Raw genomic sequence first — 18,883 nt, forward strand, 5'->3', positions numbered from 1 at the left:
CAGCTCTAACCTTTCCTTCAAGAAAGTAATGCAGCCACAGCTCTAACCTTTCCTTCAAGAAAGTAATTCAGCCACAGCTCTAACCTTCTCATTCAAGAAAGCAATGCAGCCACAGCTCTAACCTTTCCTTCAAGAAAGTAATGCAGCCACAGCTCTAACCTTCTCCTTCACCGACTGCAGGTAAATAAGTGCACCAGACAACCACCATCTCCCGCATACCAATATGGAGAAACAGAGAGATGATATGGAGAGGAGGATGGGAAATGAAGAGTAGGAAGTTTAGCTGACAGATAGTGACCAGGATCAGAAACCCACAGAGGTCTTCCAACCACACACACTGGCTCTACTCTCCCTCCTAGCAGTGAGAAGGAAGGTGAGGGTGTTTGCACTCCACACAATGGGGGACCTTGAGTTCTCCAAATATGGACAGAAGAATGTAAACAAGTCGGGAGGGGCAAGGGGGTGGGGGCAGGGGGGTGGGGGCAGGGGGGTGGGGCCGGGCCCTGGGGTGAGCTGTAATCCGACCTCATGCCCTGGCTGCATCAGGGTACTACTCTGCCAGGAGGGAGGAAGAGAGGGACACAGAGAGAACGAGAGGCAAAGAGGGTCTGAGAATGAAAACAACATTCCTTTCCCTCTCTTCCATCCCTCTTTCTTTCACACCGTAAAGACAGACTTTTTAATTAGAACAAGCCTACCTTCTAGTTGGGCGCTCTCTGCCGGTTTATGAAACCCCTGGGATAGCCAGGTTGTTTTTCTTTCACTCTCATGTATCATGAAATTACATGCCTGGCGTCCGTACAACACCAGCATGGAAACAGATGTGCCCTAACCTCAATTATGGGGTTCAACAATTGTTTTGACAGTTTTTTTTCTATCAGAAGACACACATTGGCAAGACTGAGGTCCATAGATGGTTAACCAAGTATGGCCCCATCAGGTGGTCTTCATCTTTGAACCATTTCATCTATCCTAAATCTACATTTTATGTTGGAATTTATCAAACAACTTTTTGTTCTAAATTGTAAATTTTCTTAGGTTATTATGTTGTTAAAAAAACACTTGACACTCTGTAAACACAAGGCAAATGGGAATGTGGCAGCAAAACTGTTGCTCCGACTCCCGACTATTCTTTACCCCCAGAGGAATTGTTGTCGCTACACCTCCGAAATTACCCTGCTGTCACTCCTGCTCCATTCACATCCGTGTTATTACCATCTACCATCCCTCCTCCTCCTCTCATACTGTATGCCAGGCCTGTGAGTCATAAAGCTTATTTAACCCTCAACATCACCATCCTCATTTCCATCACCCCTGGCCTGCGTGGCTTGGCCTATAGCTTCCGTTTGGGCTTCCGTTTGGGGTCCAGCCAGACGGCCCTCAGCTAACACATTCCTCGTTAATCCAGCAGTCAAACCAGGGCCCTGTTCCATGGCTCTGGTTTGACTCACTCTCTTACTGGGAGCTAGATGCAGTAACAGAGGGGAGAGAGAGAGGGGAGCCCTTGGTACAGGACAAGCCTGTTGTGGCCTAGACTTTCTCTTGTAATTGACTCAAATGGGGTTATGTTGACATACATTGATTGCTTGGACATCCTCTGATGCATGTACACTTTTTCTAAAAAATATTTAAAAAACACACATTGGCTGGATTTGTTTCTATTGATGGGGAGGAAATCGATCCCGGAAAGAGTAGAGCAGTTTCCGCGATGTTGTGTGCGGTAAAGCATTATATCCCTCAATAAAGAACAACCCATAATCAAACACAATACTTAATTCACACTAGCGGATAAAGCCACATTTTGAATGGGGGGGAAGGGGAATTTAAAAAGCCATTGAAGTAAATGATGTTGTCCTTCCACATACCTAACACTGAAGTGGTAAGCTGTCTTTAAGCTGATTGACAGGCAGTCAGAGGGACACTGGGAGCTGCCAAATCAAACAGACTGGTAAGTAGCTGCTGAATTTCAGTAGAGCTCCCAGTCTTTCGTCTCTAGTCTAGAGTTTACATGAGAAAACAAGGCTGTAAATATTCCACAGGAATGCCTCACTGACTCAATGAAAAGGAGAAAGTGAAAAATTAGTTTTTTAAGCTGTTGTTTGCCTTTAATTAATCTTTTCACATCCAATGTTTGCTCTTTCATTACATGCCCAGAGACTCTTGATCTAGCACTTCAAACATAAAAGCTAACCTCACTTTAAGATTGTGTAGTAGTTTCTCAAATAAAGCAACTATAACTAGTTGTCTTTATTATCAAATGGCTTATATTGGTATTGTATATAAAATGCTTATTGTATAACAGGCCTGGGTGGATTCATGTTTTAATGTCACCATATTTCTCTATTCTGGTGAGTTGTTGTGAATTCACCGGCTGAGAGGAAAGATTTGGCAGAGCAGCAAGGGATGCCCTGACAGTGTGTGTGTGAGAGTGAGTGAGTGAGTGAGTGAGTGAGAGAGAAAGAGAGAGAGAGATCACACCCACGTCTGTGTAACTGGGTTGGTCGAAGCACGCCCATTCATATGATAAAACAATTATAATAATCTCTAGGGAACTACTTTTCCAGTGCTTCCATATTCCCCATGGTACTAACACTGCAAAGAGCATCCTGAAAGTACCTGCAAACAGGCACTGTGAAGGACATACTGCTTTCTCAGGAACAGGCCAAAATCCACGTCATTTGCGTGAAGAAAAATATGGAGAAAAAGGGGGCAGAGGTCGGGCTGCCTTCTGAGAATTCATAGTTAGATATTCCAGGACATGTACTCAAAGCATCCGCGGACCAACTGGCAAGTGTCTTCACTGACATTTTCAACCTCTCCCTGACCAAGTTTGTAATACCTACATGTTTCAAGGAAGCGAAGATAACTTGCCTAAATGACTACCGCCCCTTAGCACTCACGTTGGTAGCCATAAAGTGCTTTGAAAGGCTGGTCATGGCTCACATCAACAGCATCATCCTGTATACCCTTAACCCACTCCAATTCGCATACCGCCCCAAAAGATCCACAAATGATGCAGTCTCAATCGCACTCCACACTGCCCTTTCCCACCTGGACAAAAGGAACACTTATGTGAGAATGCTGTTCATTACTACAGCTCAGCATTCAACACCATAGGGCCCACAAAGCTCATCACTAAGCTAAAGACCCTGGGACACCTCCCTCTGCAACTAGATCCTGGACTTCCTGACAGGCTGCCCCCAGGTGGTAACGTATGCCACGCTGATTCTCAACACGGGGGCCCCTCAGGGGTGCGTGCTTAGTCCCCTCCTGTACTCCTTGTTCACCCACGACCGCGTGGCCAAACACGACTCCAACACCATTATTAAGTTTGCTGATGACACAACAGTGGTAGGCCTGATCACCGACAACGATGAGACAGCCTCTAGGGAGGAGGTCAGAGACCTGGCAGTGTGGTGCCAGGAGAGCAACCTCTCCCTCAATGTGAGCAAGACAAAGGAGCTGATCGTGGACTACAGGAAAAGGTGGCCGAACAGGCCCCCATTAACATCGACGGGCTGTTTAGGAGTGGGTCGAGAGTGTCAAGTTCCTTGGTGTCCACATCACCAACGAACTATCATGGTCCAAACAAACCAAGACAGTCGTGAAGAGGGCACAACAACACATTTTCCCCTTCAGGAGGCTGAAAAGATTCGGCATGGGTACTCAGATCCTCAAAAGGTTCTACAGCTGCACCATCTAGAGCATCCTGACTGGTTGAATCACCACCTGGTATGGCAACTGCTCGGCATCTGACCAGAAGGCGCTAGAGGGTAGTGCGTACAGCCTAATACATCACTGGGGCCAAGCTTCCTGCCATCCAGGACCTATATATTGTCAGAGGAAAGCCCCAAAAAAATTTAGACTCCAGTCACACAAGTCATAGACTGTTCTCTCTGTTACCACACGGCAAGCGGTACTGGAGCGCCAAGTCTAGGACAAAAAGGCTCCTTAACAGCTTCTACCCCCAAGCCAGAAGACTGCTGAACAATTAATCAAATGGCAACCCGGACTATTTACATTGACCCGCCCCGCCCATAGTCACTTCACCCCTACCTACATTTACAAATGACCTCGACTAACCTGTAACCCTGCACATTGACTTGGTATATAGCCTCGTTATTGTTATTTATTGTGTTACTATTTTATAAATTTTTATTTTATTTTATTTGGTAAATATTTTCTTAACTCTTTCTTGAACTGCACTGTAGGTTAAAGGCTTGTAATTAACCCTCCTGTTGTGTTCGTTGCATGTTGTGTCCCGATCCAAAATGACCTCCCCATTATAGCTGATTATAAATCCATAATAATATATATATTATCACCTAATGTTGTGTTAGATCTTTTTTTTATCAACTTAAGTTATTGTGAACATTACAAGTTTTGAACTTCTATTAGCTCTTTATGGCCTGAAGGCCTCATTGACCTGAGCTCATAAAACTCATTTTGAGTTAAAAAAAAGCACAATGTTGGATTATTTTGACTATAACAAATGCTATTTATCACAGACTACTTTGTGTCAAAGTTTAACAAGGACTCTCCTCCTCACCACTGTCATGATCAAAGATATGATCAAGAGCCTCACATACAGTATATCGTTTGGTCATTGTGCTGCCACAGAATTAATTGTGAGCAAGGCCTCAAAAAAGCTTTATGTACCTGAACTGCAAGAAAAGTTCTATATGTTATTGAAACAATGTTGTGATTGTTTGTGAGAATGCCAACAGGTGTGGTTCCCGTGGAGGAAAGATTCTATTGCAGAAAGGTTCCTGTGGGGGTTGTCATGGAAGCCAAGAAGGGGAGTGAGGTGTGTGTGTGTGTGTGTGTGTGTCTGTGTGCTCAAACACACATGCATGTGGGGGTCTGGGAGAGGAAGTGTGTCCATCTGATGGATGGGCATGTGCCTGAACTCAATTTTATACACTAATTATAGACTCACCCATTCATTTCTAATGACCGGTCATTTTAGACTGGGAACACCACAGGTTTAATAAAACACACTAAATGTTATGAAAATCATCAACATGTATCTTGTGTGTTCAGATGCCCTTTGTGGACAAAGTCATGGAACCTTATGACAATCTGATTAAATGAACTATGTTTTGTGAATTGGTCCAATTCGACCAGAACACAGCAGGAGGGTTAAGCATTTCAAGGTAAGGTCTACTACACCTGTTGTATTCCGCGAATGTGACAAATAAAGTTTGATTTGAATCTTCTGCATTTGGTACACCAAGGGAAAGATACTATCTCTCATTTCCTCTGTTTACCATTGTAAATAAAGAATGTTTCCATAAGAATTGCCCTGGTACAAGTAAAGACACATAAACCAAGCCGGTGGAGACTGACTACGTTAATGGTTTTACCTAATGGTAATGGGTGTGTTCCTAAATTCACTCTGGCTATCTACTCTGATTTCGGAGCACTCTCGTCTGAATGTGCCAGAGTGCAGAATAACTGATGAATTTCAACAGTGTGCGCTCTGAATTTACCAACGGACAATCTGACAACACTCTGAATTTACAAACCCCCAGAGAGCACTAGGAGCGCACTCTGGAACTCCAATTTGAATTCACGAACACGCCCCTAACAACAGGCAGTCAATCACCCACGCTAACTGGCTAACGTTGGCAAGCTTGCTACCTACTTCCAGACACAAATGAGATAACAGCTCACTCTGAACATTTTACTCTCCCTTACAAAGCTGGTTAGGCTGTTTTCATTTTATCCAGAGCATTGGGGACTAACTATACTGCTGGCAACATTTTAATTACGCTTTCTTACCAATGTTTACTGACATCGGCCATATTCAACTGGTGTTAAGCGATCGTAAATTCACCAGTTATTCTGCGCTCTGGCACACAGACGAGAGTGCTCGGAAATCAGAGTAGACGGCCAGAGGGAATTTACAAACGCACCCCAAAATCTATCATTGCTCTGCAGTACTGAGTCTAACATGAGATTTACAGGGTTGCTGTGAGATCTGTCTCGCTAGAAGCTCTGCATTGACAAAAATACTGTAGTTGTCACTTGGCCCTCTAAGGAAGGATCTCCATTCATTTAGAAAGCAGACATTGACTGACCCAGATTTGGTTGGTTTTAATGGGTGTACATGGACCTGTGTTGTTAAAAATGTAGCATGTAGCTAGGATCGAGAGTTGTTCCTGACAGAGACAGCCTAGATATGGCCCAGAGATTTTACTCATCAAGTAATGCGGTCAGATAAAACTCCTGGCACTATTGGTCAATGTAAGTGCATGATCCACAGATATTGCTTGGTTTATCTTGATGAACTTGGTTGTTAGTTATGGTGGACAATATGATATTAATGCAGAGTGACTGGAAGTTTTATGTTTCACATTGTAATGAGGAGAAGTAAGTCCAAGTGAATGCTGTTACCTTCCGCGTCAATTATGTTCTGGTAAGAGTCCCATCGTGTCAGAGGGTCGGCTGTGTTGTAGTCCACACTTATGTCTGCCCCGTTCTGCCAGCGCTCTGCACCTAAAGGATACCATTTAAAAGCAAGGAATCATTGTGTGACACTCTTATTTGGTCCAATCAACATCAAGGAATAAGTGGGACATTCTTGTAGGGTTCAATCAACAACAAGGGATCAGTGGGACATTCTTCTAGATTTAAACTTTCTGCGGACAGAAGCCATTTTTGTTTATTTTCTGTAAGTGATTTGTGGCCAGAGTGTTTTCATCTTGCAACTAAGAGTTGAAGGAATGTTACATTTTATGAGTTGTTTAGAGCCCATATATGCACACAAAGACACACACAACACACACGCTCCCTCCTGTGGGGCTGGGAGGAAGGGCATGCTGTGCTCCTTTACCTCTCTGTCAGCACACACTTCACACTACATTTCCCCTCTACGGATTTCCACATCCTCATCTCAGCAGGGGGTCGAGGGGGAAAAGAGGGGTGATCGAGGGGGGAAGCTGGGTGGTGAAAGGACCATGTGTCTGGAGGTTTTCAAACCCTCCTGCTTTTCTAACTGAGTTACAGGACTTTAGAAAAATACCTGGGATTTTCTCCGGGCCCTCAGAGAACACCAGCTCCACTTTCCCGTAAGCCAGAAATCTGTGATCTGCAGAGGAAACACAAAGGAATGGAGTGAGTGTGGCTGCATTGGAATGCCTCGGAAAGATGAATGATTCTGCCTATGACTGAGATTCTCCCAGGAAGCCATAATACATTACAGTCTATGGGAACACATGATTGGTTTTTACTAATGAGTGAGCCAAACCCAAAGGAAGTCCAGCATTTTTTTTTTTTTATCCTGTGACGGCAATGTGTGAAGACCTTTATTGGCAGTCTCCATGTCTTCTTTCTCGAACACCAGGTTGTAGCCCTGCACTGCTCCTGTGTGGAACTGGAGCCGGAAGATCGCCTCGCGCTCCAAAGTGGCATCACTCTTATGGTAACACTTCACCTGCAGGAACATAGAAAGACTGGCTGTTGTAACAGCTGTTTGTGTGTGTGTTCATGTGACCTTACAAAAAAAAACGTTCTCACTATTTTATGTGTGTAAGTCTAATCGGTCATAACTTGTATCTTTCTTCTTGTATGGTATACCCAGTACATTCTGTAGGATATGTTATGTGATGCTATGAGACGTTATTCTTACCATGATGTCTCCCTTTAACATCTGAGCAGGTTCCAGACTGATACATATCCTGTCTCTGTGTCCAGGCCCAATGTGACTGGGTAATAGAGACAAACAACCAATCAGAGAGAACATGCTATGATGGCCAGGTTTCCCTGGTGGTCAGATGGCCCAGGTGGACAGAGTTTGCACCATAGACATTAAAACCAGTAGATAGTGATAGCGCTAACGTTATCCACGTATTTCAATGGAAAACTCCCAATGGCTCATGAAGGCGGAAGTATTTGAATTTGAAGCTCGCCATATTGTTGAATGAGGCTGAATGGCACCCAGAAATTGCTAAAGATCATGGTGAAAATGGCCGTAACTAACAAAGGATCAACATTATAGTCATTTTCATCCTGCCTGAGAGAGTTAACCCAACACTGCTAGATGACGTCGGCATCAATACCGGAAGACTTGGACATAAACAGCCAAGAAGCGTGTGCATGAGTGATCGGTCTATCTCAACATGTGGTCCTGCGTGATGACAAATATAGTAGTCAGAAGGGAACACTATTTAATGAAATATATCTTGATTTGTAGCAAACTTTTAAATAATTCGCTGTGGGGATTAAACTTGATCATAATTATCACATTTTAGAGCCCAAAACGTCCGTCTACATTTTTTTGAGGTTGGCCGTTCTTGAGACCAGGGCTTTTGGCACCGCTAGGTTCCTACCAGTGGAGGCTGCTGATAATAATGGCTGGAACAGAGCGAATGGGATAGCATCAAACACATGAAAACCATATGTTTTCTGTATTTGATGCCATTCCACTGATACCGCTCCAGTCATTACCACGAGCCCGTCCTCCCCAACTAAGGTGCCACGACCTCCTGTGGTTGCTACGTAGTAACCGATCAGCAGAGCTCGTGACGCCACACTCCAGACCGGACACTTGCACCAGGTGAAAAGTGGTTGCATTGTTTTGAGACAGGGCTGCCTCCCGGCGCGAGCCGGGCTCCCCGTTCAAAGCCAAAGTCGGCTCAATCCAAACTGACGTATGTCAAGCACCTGGAGTAATGACTGATTCTGAGTATTCATATGCCAAAGTTGTGTTTAGTCTTGATAAAAACGCACACGTGCTTCATCTGCTGCATTCCAAAGGAAATCTATTATAAAAATGTGTGCACGTCTTATGGAAAAGACGTGTATTTCTGAATGATGCACCATGCTGCCTTGTTGACATAGGTTGCCTTCCCCTGCTCAGACGTTGCATGCGTAAACCAAAGGTTGCGTGCCACGTCATCGACTGTGCCGTCAAGCACCAGATTGCTATAACATATGATGTGGTTAGCTGATACTTGTCTATCCAGGCGTTGTAAGATCTGGAATGCGTCAGAAACGCCTGGGCAGAGGAACGCACCCAATATGACCGGGCGGCGCAGAGTACTGCCCCATGTACGTAGTCCACTCCTGCCATCTCCACTTTAGCCCAGTCACGAATCATGGGCAAAAGTGACGGTGTATAGCCAGAGTCTAACTCCCTCAGTGACAGTCACAGAGAGCGGGCAAATTAGAACAACAAATTGTTATTAAAAAAGAAAATGTGTCACTTATTGTCAAACAAAATTGGAAACTTAAACGAGTGCTTACTAGACCCCTGAGGAGTAGACAGCTTGCATTCCCTGGTAGACTTTCAGGTATGGCCGACACACTGGGGAAAAATGATTGTATTATGAGAAGAGAAATATAGTACTGCGAGATCAATTTTGTTGTGGCAAAAGTGTGGAACAAAAATTCTTTGAATATTATTCACATCAATAAACTGCATCGTAAGATGTGTGTATTATCAAGCATTGATTCAGGTAGGTTTCAATTCACAATACGTGCTAACAAAATGGCATAAAAACTTTCCCTCAAGCATCTTGTGGGCTATTACAGATGAATGGTGAATGCTCCATTCTAGTTATTTTGGATCTCAGTTTGATACTAATTATCACAACATCCTTGTTCAGGTCATATCTATGTGGCGTACGTTTCTCAGTAAGCATCGGGGGTTCAGTATCTTCCCCAGCACCTATTCACTATGGCAGGTATCATGCACTAGATTCAGCCAAGTTCCAATTTATTCTTGAGCGGATGGTTGGGGGGCAGGAACATTATAAAAAAAATATTTATAGACTGCAAATTGACTGCAAGAAGCCCAAACAGATATAACATTCAGTTTCACTGCTTTGCGGATGACACACAGCTTTATTTACCAATCAGACCCGGTGACCAAGCTAACATAGCTGCCCTTCACAAATTTCTCCAGCTTAATGACAAGAAATCAGAGGTTGATTTATTTGGTTGTTTTATTTGCCACCTTGCAAAAAACCACCCACTGGGCACAGAAGTCATTTCAACGTCTAGTTTTTATTTACATTTGGTTGAATTGTCAACTAACGTAAATTCAAAGTGAAATCAACAAAGAAATTCTCCATGTTATTGGCAGACAAAAAAAAAAAGTTATTCTGTGGTGCGTGTTCATGTATGTGCATGTGCGTGCATACACATGTGTCAGTCCGAGGGAAAGGACAGGTTCATTTAGCATGCAAGCTTTCAAAAATGCCCATTTCTTTCTAGATAAGCACATAGGGATTTTATTGGTAGTTATTTGTCAGACTTCTAGCTTCTCAAGTGGGCCGATATGTGAACAAAAGCAGGTAGTAAGTTACCTCCTGCAGTGTCAAAGTTTGGTATCCCACGTAGAATGATGCAATGCAAGAACAGTGGAGAGGCGTTGATTTTCATCGACCCACTCAGGAGACTGTTCAGGATCCAAACGTACCTGGCATGGCAGAATAGTAGAGATACAGTAATCCACACAATAGCTAGCAAGAGGATCCTCAATAGCTAAACCCCTCTGCATATACTGTAGGTTAAAGTAAACAACAACAGATCATTTACAACAATTACATCAATGGCTGGGTCCAACCATGACAAGTATAACAGAGATACTGTAGCACGCATAGGAATGTTGCTTTTCTGAAGATCCATTGAGGTTGTGTGTTTGTGATGGGGACATTCTTACAAAGGCGCCCAGGGTATGACTGAGTCACAGTGATTCAGTGTGATGCAGCAGGATAAGATTACACCAGGTCACCACGGGATCCCATTCTGTTTCAATTACTCACAATGGCATGATTATCACGGGCCCTTTTCTATGGGAATGAATTAACAAGACCAAGACACGCAAAAGGTTTTCTATTGGCTCAGGTGGGACAGGGACCTGAACTTGCCCTAAGGTGGGCGGAGAGGGATATGTGTGTGGGTGTGTGTGTGTGTTGGGTGTGGGAAAACACCTTTACCTCACCATCCTTATCACACAATGGGCATTCTCTCAATTCTAAAAGAGTAGATTCATATTATGCCCGAGAAGAGGTCTTACCTTTTCTGAGAGGGTGTCATTAATGCTGAGACCTTGTCGTCGTAGTACTTCCTCATTGCAAAGCGGTCCAGGGCCTGATCAGCACTATGCAAGACAGACACAGACATGATTTAGGCTTAAACACTGAGTTACCCTCCTGTTTGGGCTTAAACACTGACAGGGTAAGCATGACAATCATGGTAAGTAAGCTGTAGATAAGAGCTTTACATTTAAATAAGAGTGAGTTAAACTGAACTGAGCGTAAGTCATCTGAGTATTACCAGAAACCCTCCTGGCTGACTGAGTGGAGTGACACACTGTAAACAAACATTTGCAAATATTCAACACATTTAGAGGGACCGTTCCTCCATAAAATAACCTTTCCAAATCCTTGATATCCTTCGTCTGCCCCTATGGACTGCCCTGTTCAATTGAAACCACAGGTTTCTAATCAGGGCATCATGCACCCCAAAAATCTGAGGGGGCACAAAGTATGTGAGGATGGCTGGGGGTTGGTCCATAGGGGGGCCAGGCCCCCATCCATAAGTTGGAGAATTTATACTTTTTCAAACGCCTGACACAGCTTTTTCCTACAATCTAGAGCCATAATCATTGTGTTTAACTCTATGTAAAAAAAAATGTATATTTTTCTGCATCTCTAATAATACCTCTTTTTTTTAATAACCTGCATCTCTGCATCATCAAGCTAACTACTCCAACCTGATTGATAGTCTGAAATAGTTTAGGTAGTTATGAGGGTGGGAGATTGGGAACCTATCTAGGCTAGCTAAAGCAAACTTCATAAATTGAGGCTAGTAGTATTACAGAGATAAACACAAGCAAATGTTTTATTATAATCATTTTCTAGTTTTTTTTAACACTAGAAACGCTGGAACCGCCTTCAAGTCATTCTGACTGCAACATTCTAGCAGTGTAATTAATACATTTCATATATATATACTATTGCAAAAATAACAATTTGGTTGTCTTTAAGAATGCCTTTGGTAACATTTGAATACAATTATTTTCAAAAGCACATTAGCATTTTCATTGGTTAATGTTACTCTACGCTATATGCAAAAACCAAAAAACATTAAAAAACACAAAAATGTTTCCAATACGTTTTGAAACATGGTAACAGCTATTTTTTTATAACAACAACAATAAAAGAATACCCCAGCCTAAAAAACTTTCAAATGATGACAACATCTGTAGCCTAAACATTATTATAAGTGGCCTTGATGAATAGTAAATCTCAGCACAAAAGCAATGATGCATTCAGAAAGTATTCAGACCCCTTCACCTTTTCCAATTTTTTTTTTACGTTACAGCCTTATTCTAAAATTGATATCAATCTACATCAATCTACACACACTACCCCAAAATGGTAGACCGTCGTGAGACAGGTTAGTTTTACCCTACTGATGATGTGTTGTTGCAATAGTAATGACAAAGCAAAAGCAGGTTTTTAGATTTTCTGGGGAAATGTATTAAAATTAAACCCTTTGCTATGAAACTCGAAATTGAACTCAGGTGCATCCTGTTTCCATTGATCATCCATGAGATTCTTCTACAACTTGATTGGATTCCACCTGTGGTAAATTCAATTGAATGTACATGATTTGGAAAGGTGCACACCTGTCTATATAAGGTTTCACAGATGACAGTGCATGTCAGAGCAAAAACCAAGCCATAAGGTCGAAGGAATTGTCTGTAGAACTCCAAGACAGGGTTGTGTCAAGGCAGCATTGAAGGTCCCCACGAACACAGTGACCTCCATCATTCTCAAATGGAAGAAGTTTGAAACAACCAAGACTCTTCCTAGAGTTTGCCGCCCGGCCAAACTAAGCAATCGGGGGCGAAGGGCCTTGGTCAGGGAGGTGACCAAGAACCCAATGGTCACTCTGACAGAGCTCCAGAGTTCCTCTGTGGAGATGGGAGAACCTTCCAGAAGGACAACCATCTCTGCAGCACTCCACCAATCAGGTCTTTATGGTAGAGTGGAAAGAAAGTAGCCACTCCTCAGTAAAAGCTACAAGACAACTGCTTGGAGTTTGCCAAAATATTATCTGGTCTGACGAAACCAAGATTGAACTCTTTGGCCTGAATGCCAAGCATCACGTCTGAAGGAAACCAGGCACCGCTCATCACCTGGCCAATACCATCCCTATGGTGAGGCATGGTGGTGGCAGTATCATGCTGTAGAGACTTTTGTTAGCAGCAGGGACAGGGAGACTAGTCAGAATTGAGGGAAAGATGAACGGAGCAAAGTACAGAGAGATCCTTGATGAAAACTTGCTCCAGAACGCTCAAGACCTCCGACAGGGGACGAAGGTTCACCTTCCAACAGGGCAACGACCCTTAGAACACAGCCAAGTCAATGCAGGATTGGCTTCGGGACAAGTCTCTGAATGTCCTTGAGTGGCCCAGCCAGAGCCCGGACTTGAACCTGATTGAACATCCCTGGAGAGACTTGAAAATAGCTGTGTAGCGATGCTCCCCATCCAACCTGACAGAGCTTGAGAGGATCTGCAAAGAAGAATGGGAGAAACTCCCCAAATACAGGTGCGCCAAGCTTGTAAGGTCATACCCAAGAAGACTCGAGGCTGTAATCGCTGCCAAAGGTGCTTCAACAAAGTACTGAGTAAAGGGTCTGAATACTTATTTACTTATTTCTGTAAAATTCTAAAAACAATGACAGTGTTTTGGAAATGTTTATGTTTGTGCTTTTCTATTAACCCATTTCAGTGTTCTGTTTGTGCGTCTCTATAAACCAATATATGTGTTCTGTTTGTGCGTCTCTATAAACCAATTTATGTGTTCATGCAAGTGACTGATCGAACGAGTCCTCACTATCAGAATCTCCAATTTGGCAGTGCGTCCAGAACCTTGTTTAGAGAAAGGGATATCTCAGTTTCAAGGTCTCAGCTTAGAGAGAGCAAGCCTTATGAGGTATTGGTCTGTCACATACTGTACATGACCCAGTATTGGTCGTTACATATATGAAGCAAACATTAATTGTGAATGATGAATAAGCTAAATCATGCAAATATAGCTTGTCAATATATAAGGGAACTAACGGGACTGCCCTGTTAGATCTCCTGACAGACGTTCACCATGGTGCATGCATTTTGTTGGAGTCTCTCCAGTTCACTGTTAATAAACAATGATTCATTTAAGATTGACTTTGAGTGTCCCTGTGTACGAATTTCCACGGCAACAGCATTCAAAACAAGTAAATTATTGTCAGCTTTTGCTTGTGTGCGTCTTCACGCAATGGATTTCATTTAGCTGTTATCCCTTGTCCTAACAGAAGACACAATTTCAACTTTCACTTGCTTGACACACTTTGACATATACTCTTTGAAAAAATGCTTCCATAAGGGTTATTCGGCTGTCCCCATAGGAGAACCCTTTAAGGTTCCATGTAGAACCCTCTGTGGAAAGGGTTCTGGAACCAAAAACGGTTCTTCTAAGGGATCTCCCGTGGACAGCAATAGAATCCTTTTAGGTTCTAGATAGCACCTTTTTTTCTAAGAGTGTACCTTTGTTTGGTTGTATTGTGTAATAATCTCCAGTTTTCTCTTTATTGTGTCCTGTCTTTTTTTCATTCTTCAGCCCTGTTGCATGATGGCTGTGCCGGTGCCTTATTTTGCGCAGAGCGAGCTCCCTTCTCACTTTGTCCATGGTGCCGGCCAGACTTGTTTTCTTTTCAAGCAACTTGTTCGCCAATGACAGTGAAGTGAATAAATTGTCCATGGTGACATTTCTCCCCTTGCCAACGAAAGGTTGCGCAAGCCTCATCACCACATTCTCCGAAACTCGCTCACCTGCTGCCCAATGTGGATATTTTCCCAGACATTAAAAGCTGTTCTGCACGTACAATTACGCACGCTCTCACTGTGTAGCCTATTCCAAGTAGGCCAGAGTAGCCTAATAAGATGCTTTGATTCTGTGGACTGATACAGGGTACATTACATTTTAAGATTAGAATTATAATGGATCAAAACAATAGAAGGGCCTGCCCTGTTCTTCATTCACAGTTGGGGATTACATACATTTGCATTGTTCGATTTCTATGATCAACTCACCCATTCTCCCCCTTTCTCCCCATCAGACTTTACATCATTTATTTAATTTGTTGTTATATGTGTGGATATAGTTTTGGTATAGTTTTGGTTCAGTTTCGAGGAAATTATAAGGGTGATTTTCAGCTGGGCATTGCACTTTCAACTGTCAAAGAAGGAGCAGAGCCCTACAGTTGGGAGAAGGAGGGGCAACAGGGAAAACCATAAAAAAACGACATACCCTACTAAAACTGGTTGTAACTCCAGTTCTGTTTGTGGTATTAATATTCTAACAACGACAGTGTCTTATATAGACTTATTTAGGAAAAGTCAAGGACAGAGGGTGGCATGACTTTAAAAAAATGGGAGAGTAATAAAAATGACTTCTTTGGCAGTTATAGTTTTAAACGGGACAAATCTGAGTGACATGTGCCTCTGTGCCCCCTATGGGCATGACACCTCTGTTTCCAATCAGGTGCCAATGCCATTTAGCAAACTGTAGGCGGTGCTATGTTCTGATGACATGCAAATATAGCTCTTTGGCCACTCACACCAGTGGCGTCAAAAATGGAAGCATGTGTAGAAAAGTACCTCATACTTACTCTTAAATATAGTGGTGGATCTTTGAAGTTATAGGGCTATTTTTCTTCCACTGGTTCTGGGGCCCTTGTTAAGGTCATGAACTTTACCTAATTACCAGGACATTTTAGCCAAAAACCTGGTTGCCTCTGCCAGGAGGCTGAAACTTGACCACAGGTGGATCTTCCAGCAAGACAATAACCCCAAGCGCACATCAAATACACAAAGAAATGGTTTATTGACCACAAAATTGTAAAAATTCAATGGCCATCCCAGTCTCCTGGCTTGAACCCCATTGAAAACCTATGGTTTGAATTGAAGAGGGCAGTCCATAAACACATCATCTGGAAGGATTCTGTATGGAGGAATGGTCTAAGATCCCTCCCAATATGTTCTCAATATGTTCTCTCATAAAACATTTTAGAAAAAAGCTCATTGTCATTATCCTCACATTGGGAGGGTGCTCAAGTTTTGAAAACAGGGGTGCCAATTATTTTGACCCTTATCCTTTTTTAGATTTTTTATTACTTGTTAAACCCTCTGATCTCTGATCAATTGTATTAGTATAACATAATAGAATTAGCCCATTTTCAATATAGTATTTGTATTATTTAATTCATACTGTCTCTTTTGCTCCTCCTTATCAAGAGTGTCAGTAATTTGGGTCCTGAATGTATATTCTGTTTCTCTCTGACACGAAAGCACACACACATGCACGTACATATGCAAGCATGCACACACACACACACACACACACACACACACACACACACACACACACACACACACACACACACACACACACACACACACACACACACACACACACACACACACACACACAAACACACACAACACTTCCCTTGACCTTATAACCCGCTTTCTGCCTTAATGTGTGCTGTCAGTTGATGACTTTAGGTATTACCCTAGCTGCAGCTCTTCTGAATAGACTTTCAGGCTGGAAATGACCATGTGTTAATATCGTTCATCTCCGTTTGTGTAGCTTCATCCAAAAGGAACTGCATGTCCTTGAGGGGAAATGATTTTGAACTCAAGTGCCTTACTGAAACTCACATTTCATTACTAAATTAATTTCCACGTCCATTCAGGAAAAATTACATTGACCTTTGTGCTAAATGACAAATGGTGTTACGCTCTGTTATCATTAATGTCTCGTGTGTATATGTTGATTTAGAGTGTGTAAATACTGTAAGCGTTACTCATGACTTATGGCTTTCCTTTGATCCTATATCCATAACTATTGTTTGACTCATGCTCTGACACAGTGAAAGGGCTGAGTAGGCCAGTAGTGGTCAGGCACTGTGAAAGATTATACTTGTGTCTATGTTTATCTGAGATGTGGTTGTAGTTGATGAGGATATAAGGATTTGAGCAAAGTCACATAAATTAATTGAAGGAAAAGCCATGGGAGCTGCCATTGGTTGCAGCAGTTAGCCTACCTGGCAGATATGTCGGTGAAATGCACAAATGATGAGATGACCACTCCAATTCGGCCTTTCCCACCCTGAAATACAAGAGAGAGAGGAGAAAGAAAGATAGAGAGAGCATTAGCCTACATTACTTTGAGAATGTAACAAGATAAGTCATATTTTGCCACTGCGTAATCATTTTAAAAAGCATTAACATTCTGAATAAACAGCTAATGTTTATTCAGCAAACAAATAGCCATGACAAATACCCATGAACCCCATCGCAAAACAGAAGTAGCTCCCGCTAAAACTTAAACAAATTTGCACTACCGCGGTGGAAAGTCCTTCGAACCCTAGACACGTTTCACTGCATTTCACAATGTTCGGTTAAACAAGGTACTTCAATAAACATGTGAAACAATGGTAAAACATTAGCAGGGAAAGCTAACCTGTTGGCTAAGTTGCTAACCTCTTAGGACTAGGGGGCAGTGACACGCCCAAAGTAAACACGATGAATGACACGCCCAAAGTAAATCGCCTGTTACTCAGGTCCAGAAGCTAGGATATGCATTTAAAAAAGACTTTGAAGTTTCTAAAACTGTTAAAATAACAGAACTGATACGGCAGGTGAAAACCCAAGGAAAAACCAACCGGAAAAAGTTTTTTTGAGATCACAGTCCATTTCAATGATTGTCTATGGGATATTCAAAGGAATTCCTCCCAGATTGCAGTTCCTATGGCTTCCACTAGATGTTAACAGTCTTTAGAAAGGGTTTCAGGCTTGTTTTAAAAACAATTATTGAGTAGTTCTAGTTTTTCCAAAGTGTCTCTCATTAGAAATGTAGTCTTGTTGAGCGCATGAATGAGGTGTGCGCTCTTCCTTATTTATCTTCCCTACTGAACATACTATTCTCTGTTGTAAATTGTGTCATTTATTTAGATATTAGAGTACCTGAGGATTAATTAGAAACATCGTTTGACTTGTTTGGATGTACTTTACTGGTAACTTTTTGGATTTGTTGGTATGCATGTTGAAAGAGTGGATTACTGAATCAAGCACGCCAACTAAACTGATATTTTTGGGATATAAAGAAGGACTTTACCAAACAAAATGACAATTTGTTATGTAGCTGGGACCCTTGTGATTGCAAACAGAGGAAGATCTTCAAAGGTAAGGGATTTATTTTATCACTATTTATTACTTTTGTGATACCTGTGCAGGTTTGGAAAAGTATTTTGGTGTGGGGGCGCAGTCCTCAGATAATCGCATGGTATGCTTTCGCCGTGAAGCCTTTTTGGAATCTGACAAAGTGGCTGGATTAACAAGAAGTTAAGCTTTTAAATGATGTAGGACACTTGTACGTTCATGAATGTTTAATATTACAATTTTGTCATTTGAATTTGGCGTGCTCCAGCTTCACCGGATGTTAACGGGATCCGTGCACTTCCCGCAAAGATGTTCTATTACAGTTGAAGTCAGAAGTTTACATACACTTAGGTTGGAGTCATTAATTACTTGATTTTCAACCACTCCACAAATTTCTTGTTAACAAACTATAGTTTTGGCAAGTCGGTTAGGACATCAACTTTGTGCACAACACAAGTTCTTTGGCATCTTGGGAAAATCAAAAGAATTCAGCTGATACCTTAGAAAACAAATTGTAGACCTCCACAAGTCTGGTTCATCCTTGGGAGCAATTCCCAAATGCCTGAAGGTACCACATTCATCTGTACAAACAATAGTACGCAAGTATAAACACCATGGGACCACGCAGCCGTCATACCGCTCATGAAGGAGACGT

General features: G+C 42.3%; 1 protein-coding gene across 1 annotated transcript in view; it reads right to left on the reverse strand.

Annotated features, from left to right (window-relative positions):
• LOC109872061 (tensin-3) overlaps nt 1-18,883 on the reverse strand; it is a 78,851-nt gene that overhangs the window by 34,279 nt on the left and 25,689 nt on the right. The window contains exons 5-12 of the mRNA XM_020463155.2: nt 17,112-17,176; nt 11,027-11,110; nt 10,314-10,426; nt 9,250-9,310; nt 7,634-7,709; nt 7,309-7,438; nt 7,028-7,093; nt 6,400-6,501 (exon numbers count right to left, since the gene is read on the reverse strand). Of these exons, the coding sequence (XP_020318744.1) occupies nt 6,400-6,501; nt 7,028-7,093; nt 7,309-7,438; nt 7,634-7,709; nt 9,250-9,310; nt 10,314-10,426; nt 11,027-11,110; nt 17,112-17,176 (697 nt within the window). The remainder of the gene's footprint in view (nt 1-6,399; nt 6,502-7,027; nt 7,094-7,308; nt 7,439-7,633; nt 7,710-9,249; nt 9,311-10,313; nt 10,427-11,026; nt 11,111-17,111; nt 17,177-18,883) is intronic.

Source organism: Oncorhynchus kisutch, linkage group LG27, assembly GCF_002021735.2.
Source record: "Oncorhynchus kisutch isolate 150728-3 linkage group LG27, Okis_V2, whole genome shotgun sequence".
In the NCBI taxonomy this organism is placed as follows: Eukaryota; Metazoa; Chordata; class Actinopteri; order Salmoniformes; family Salmonidae; genus Oncorhynchus; species Oncorhynchus kisutch.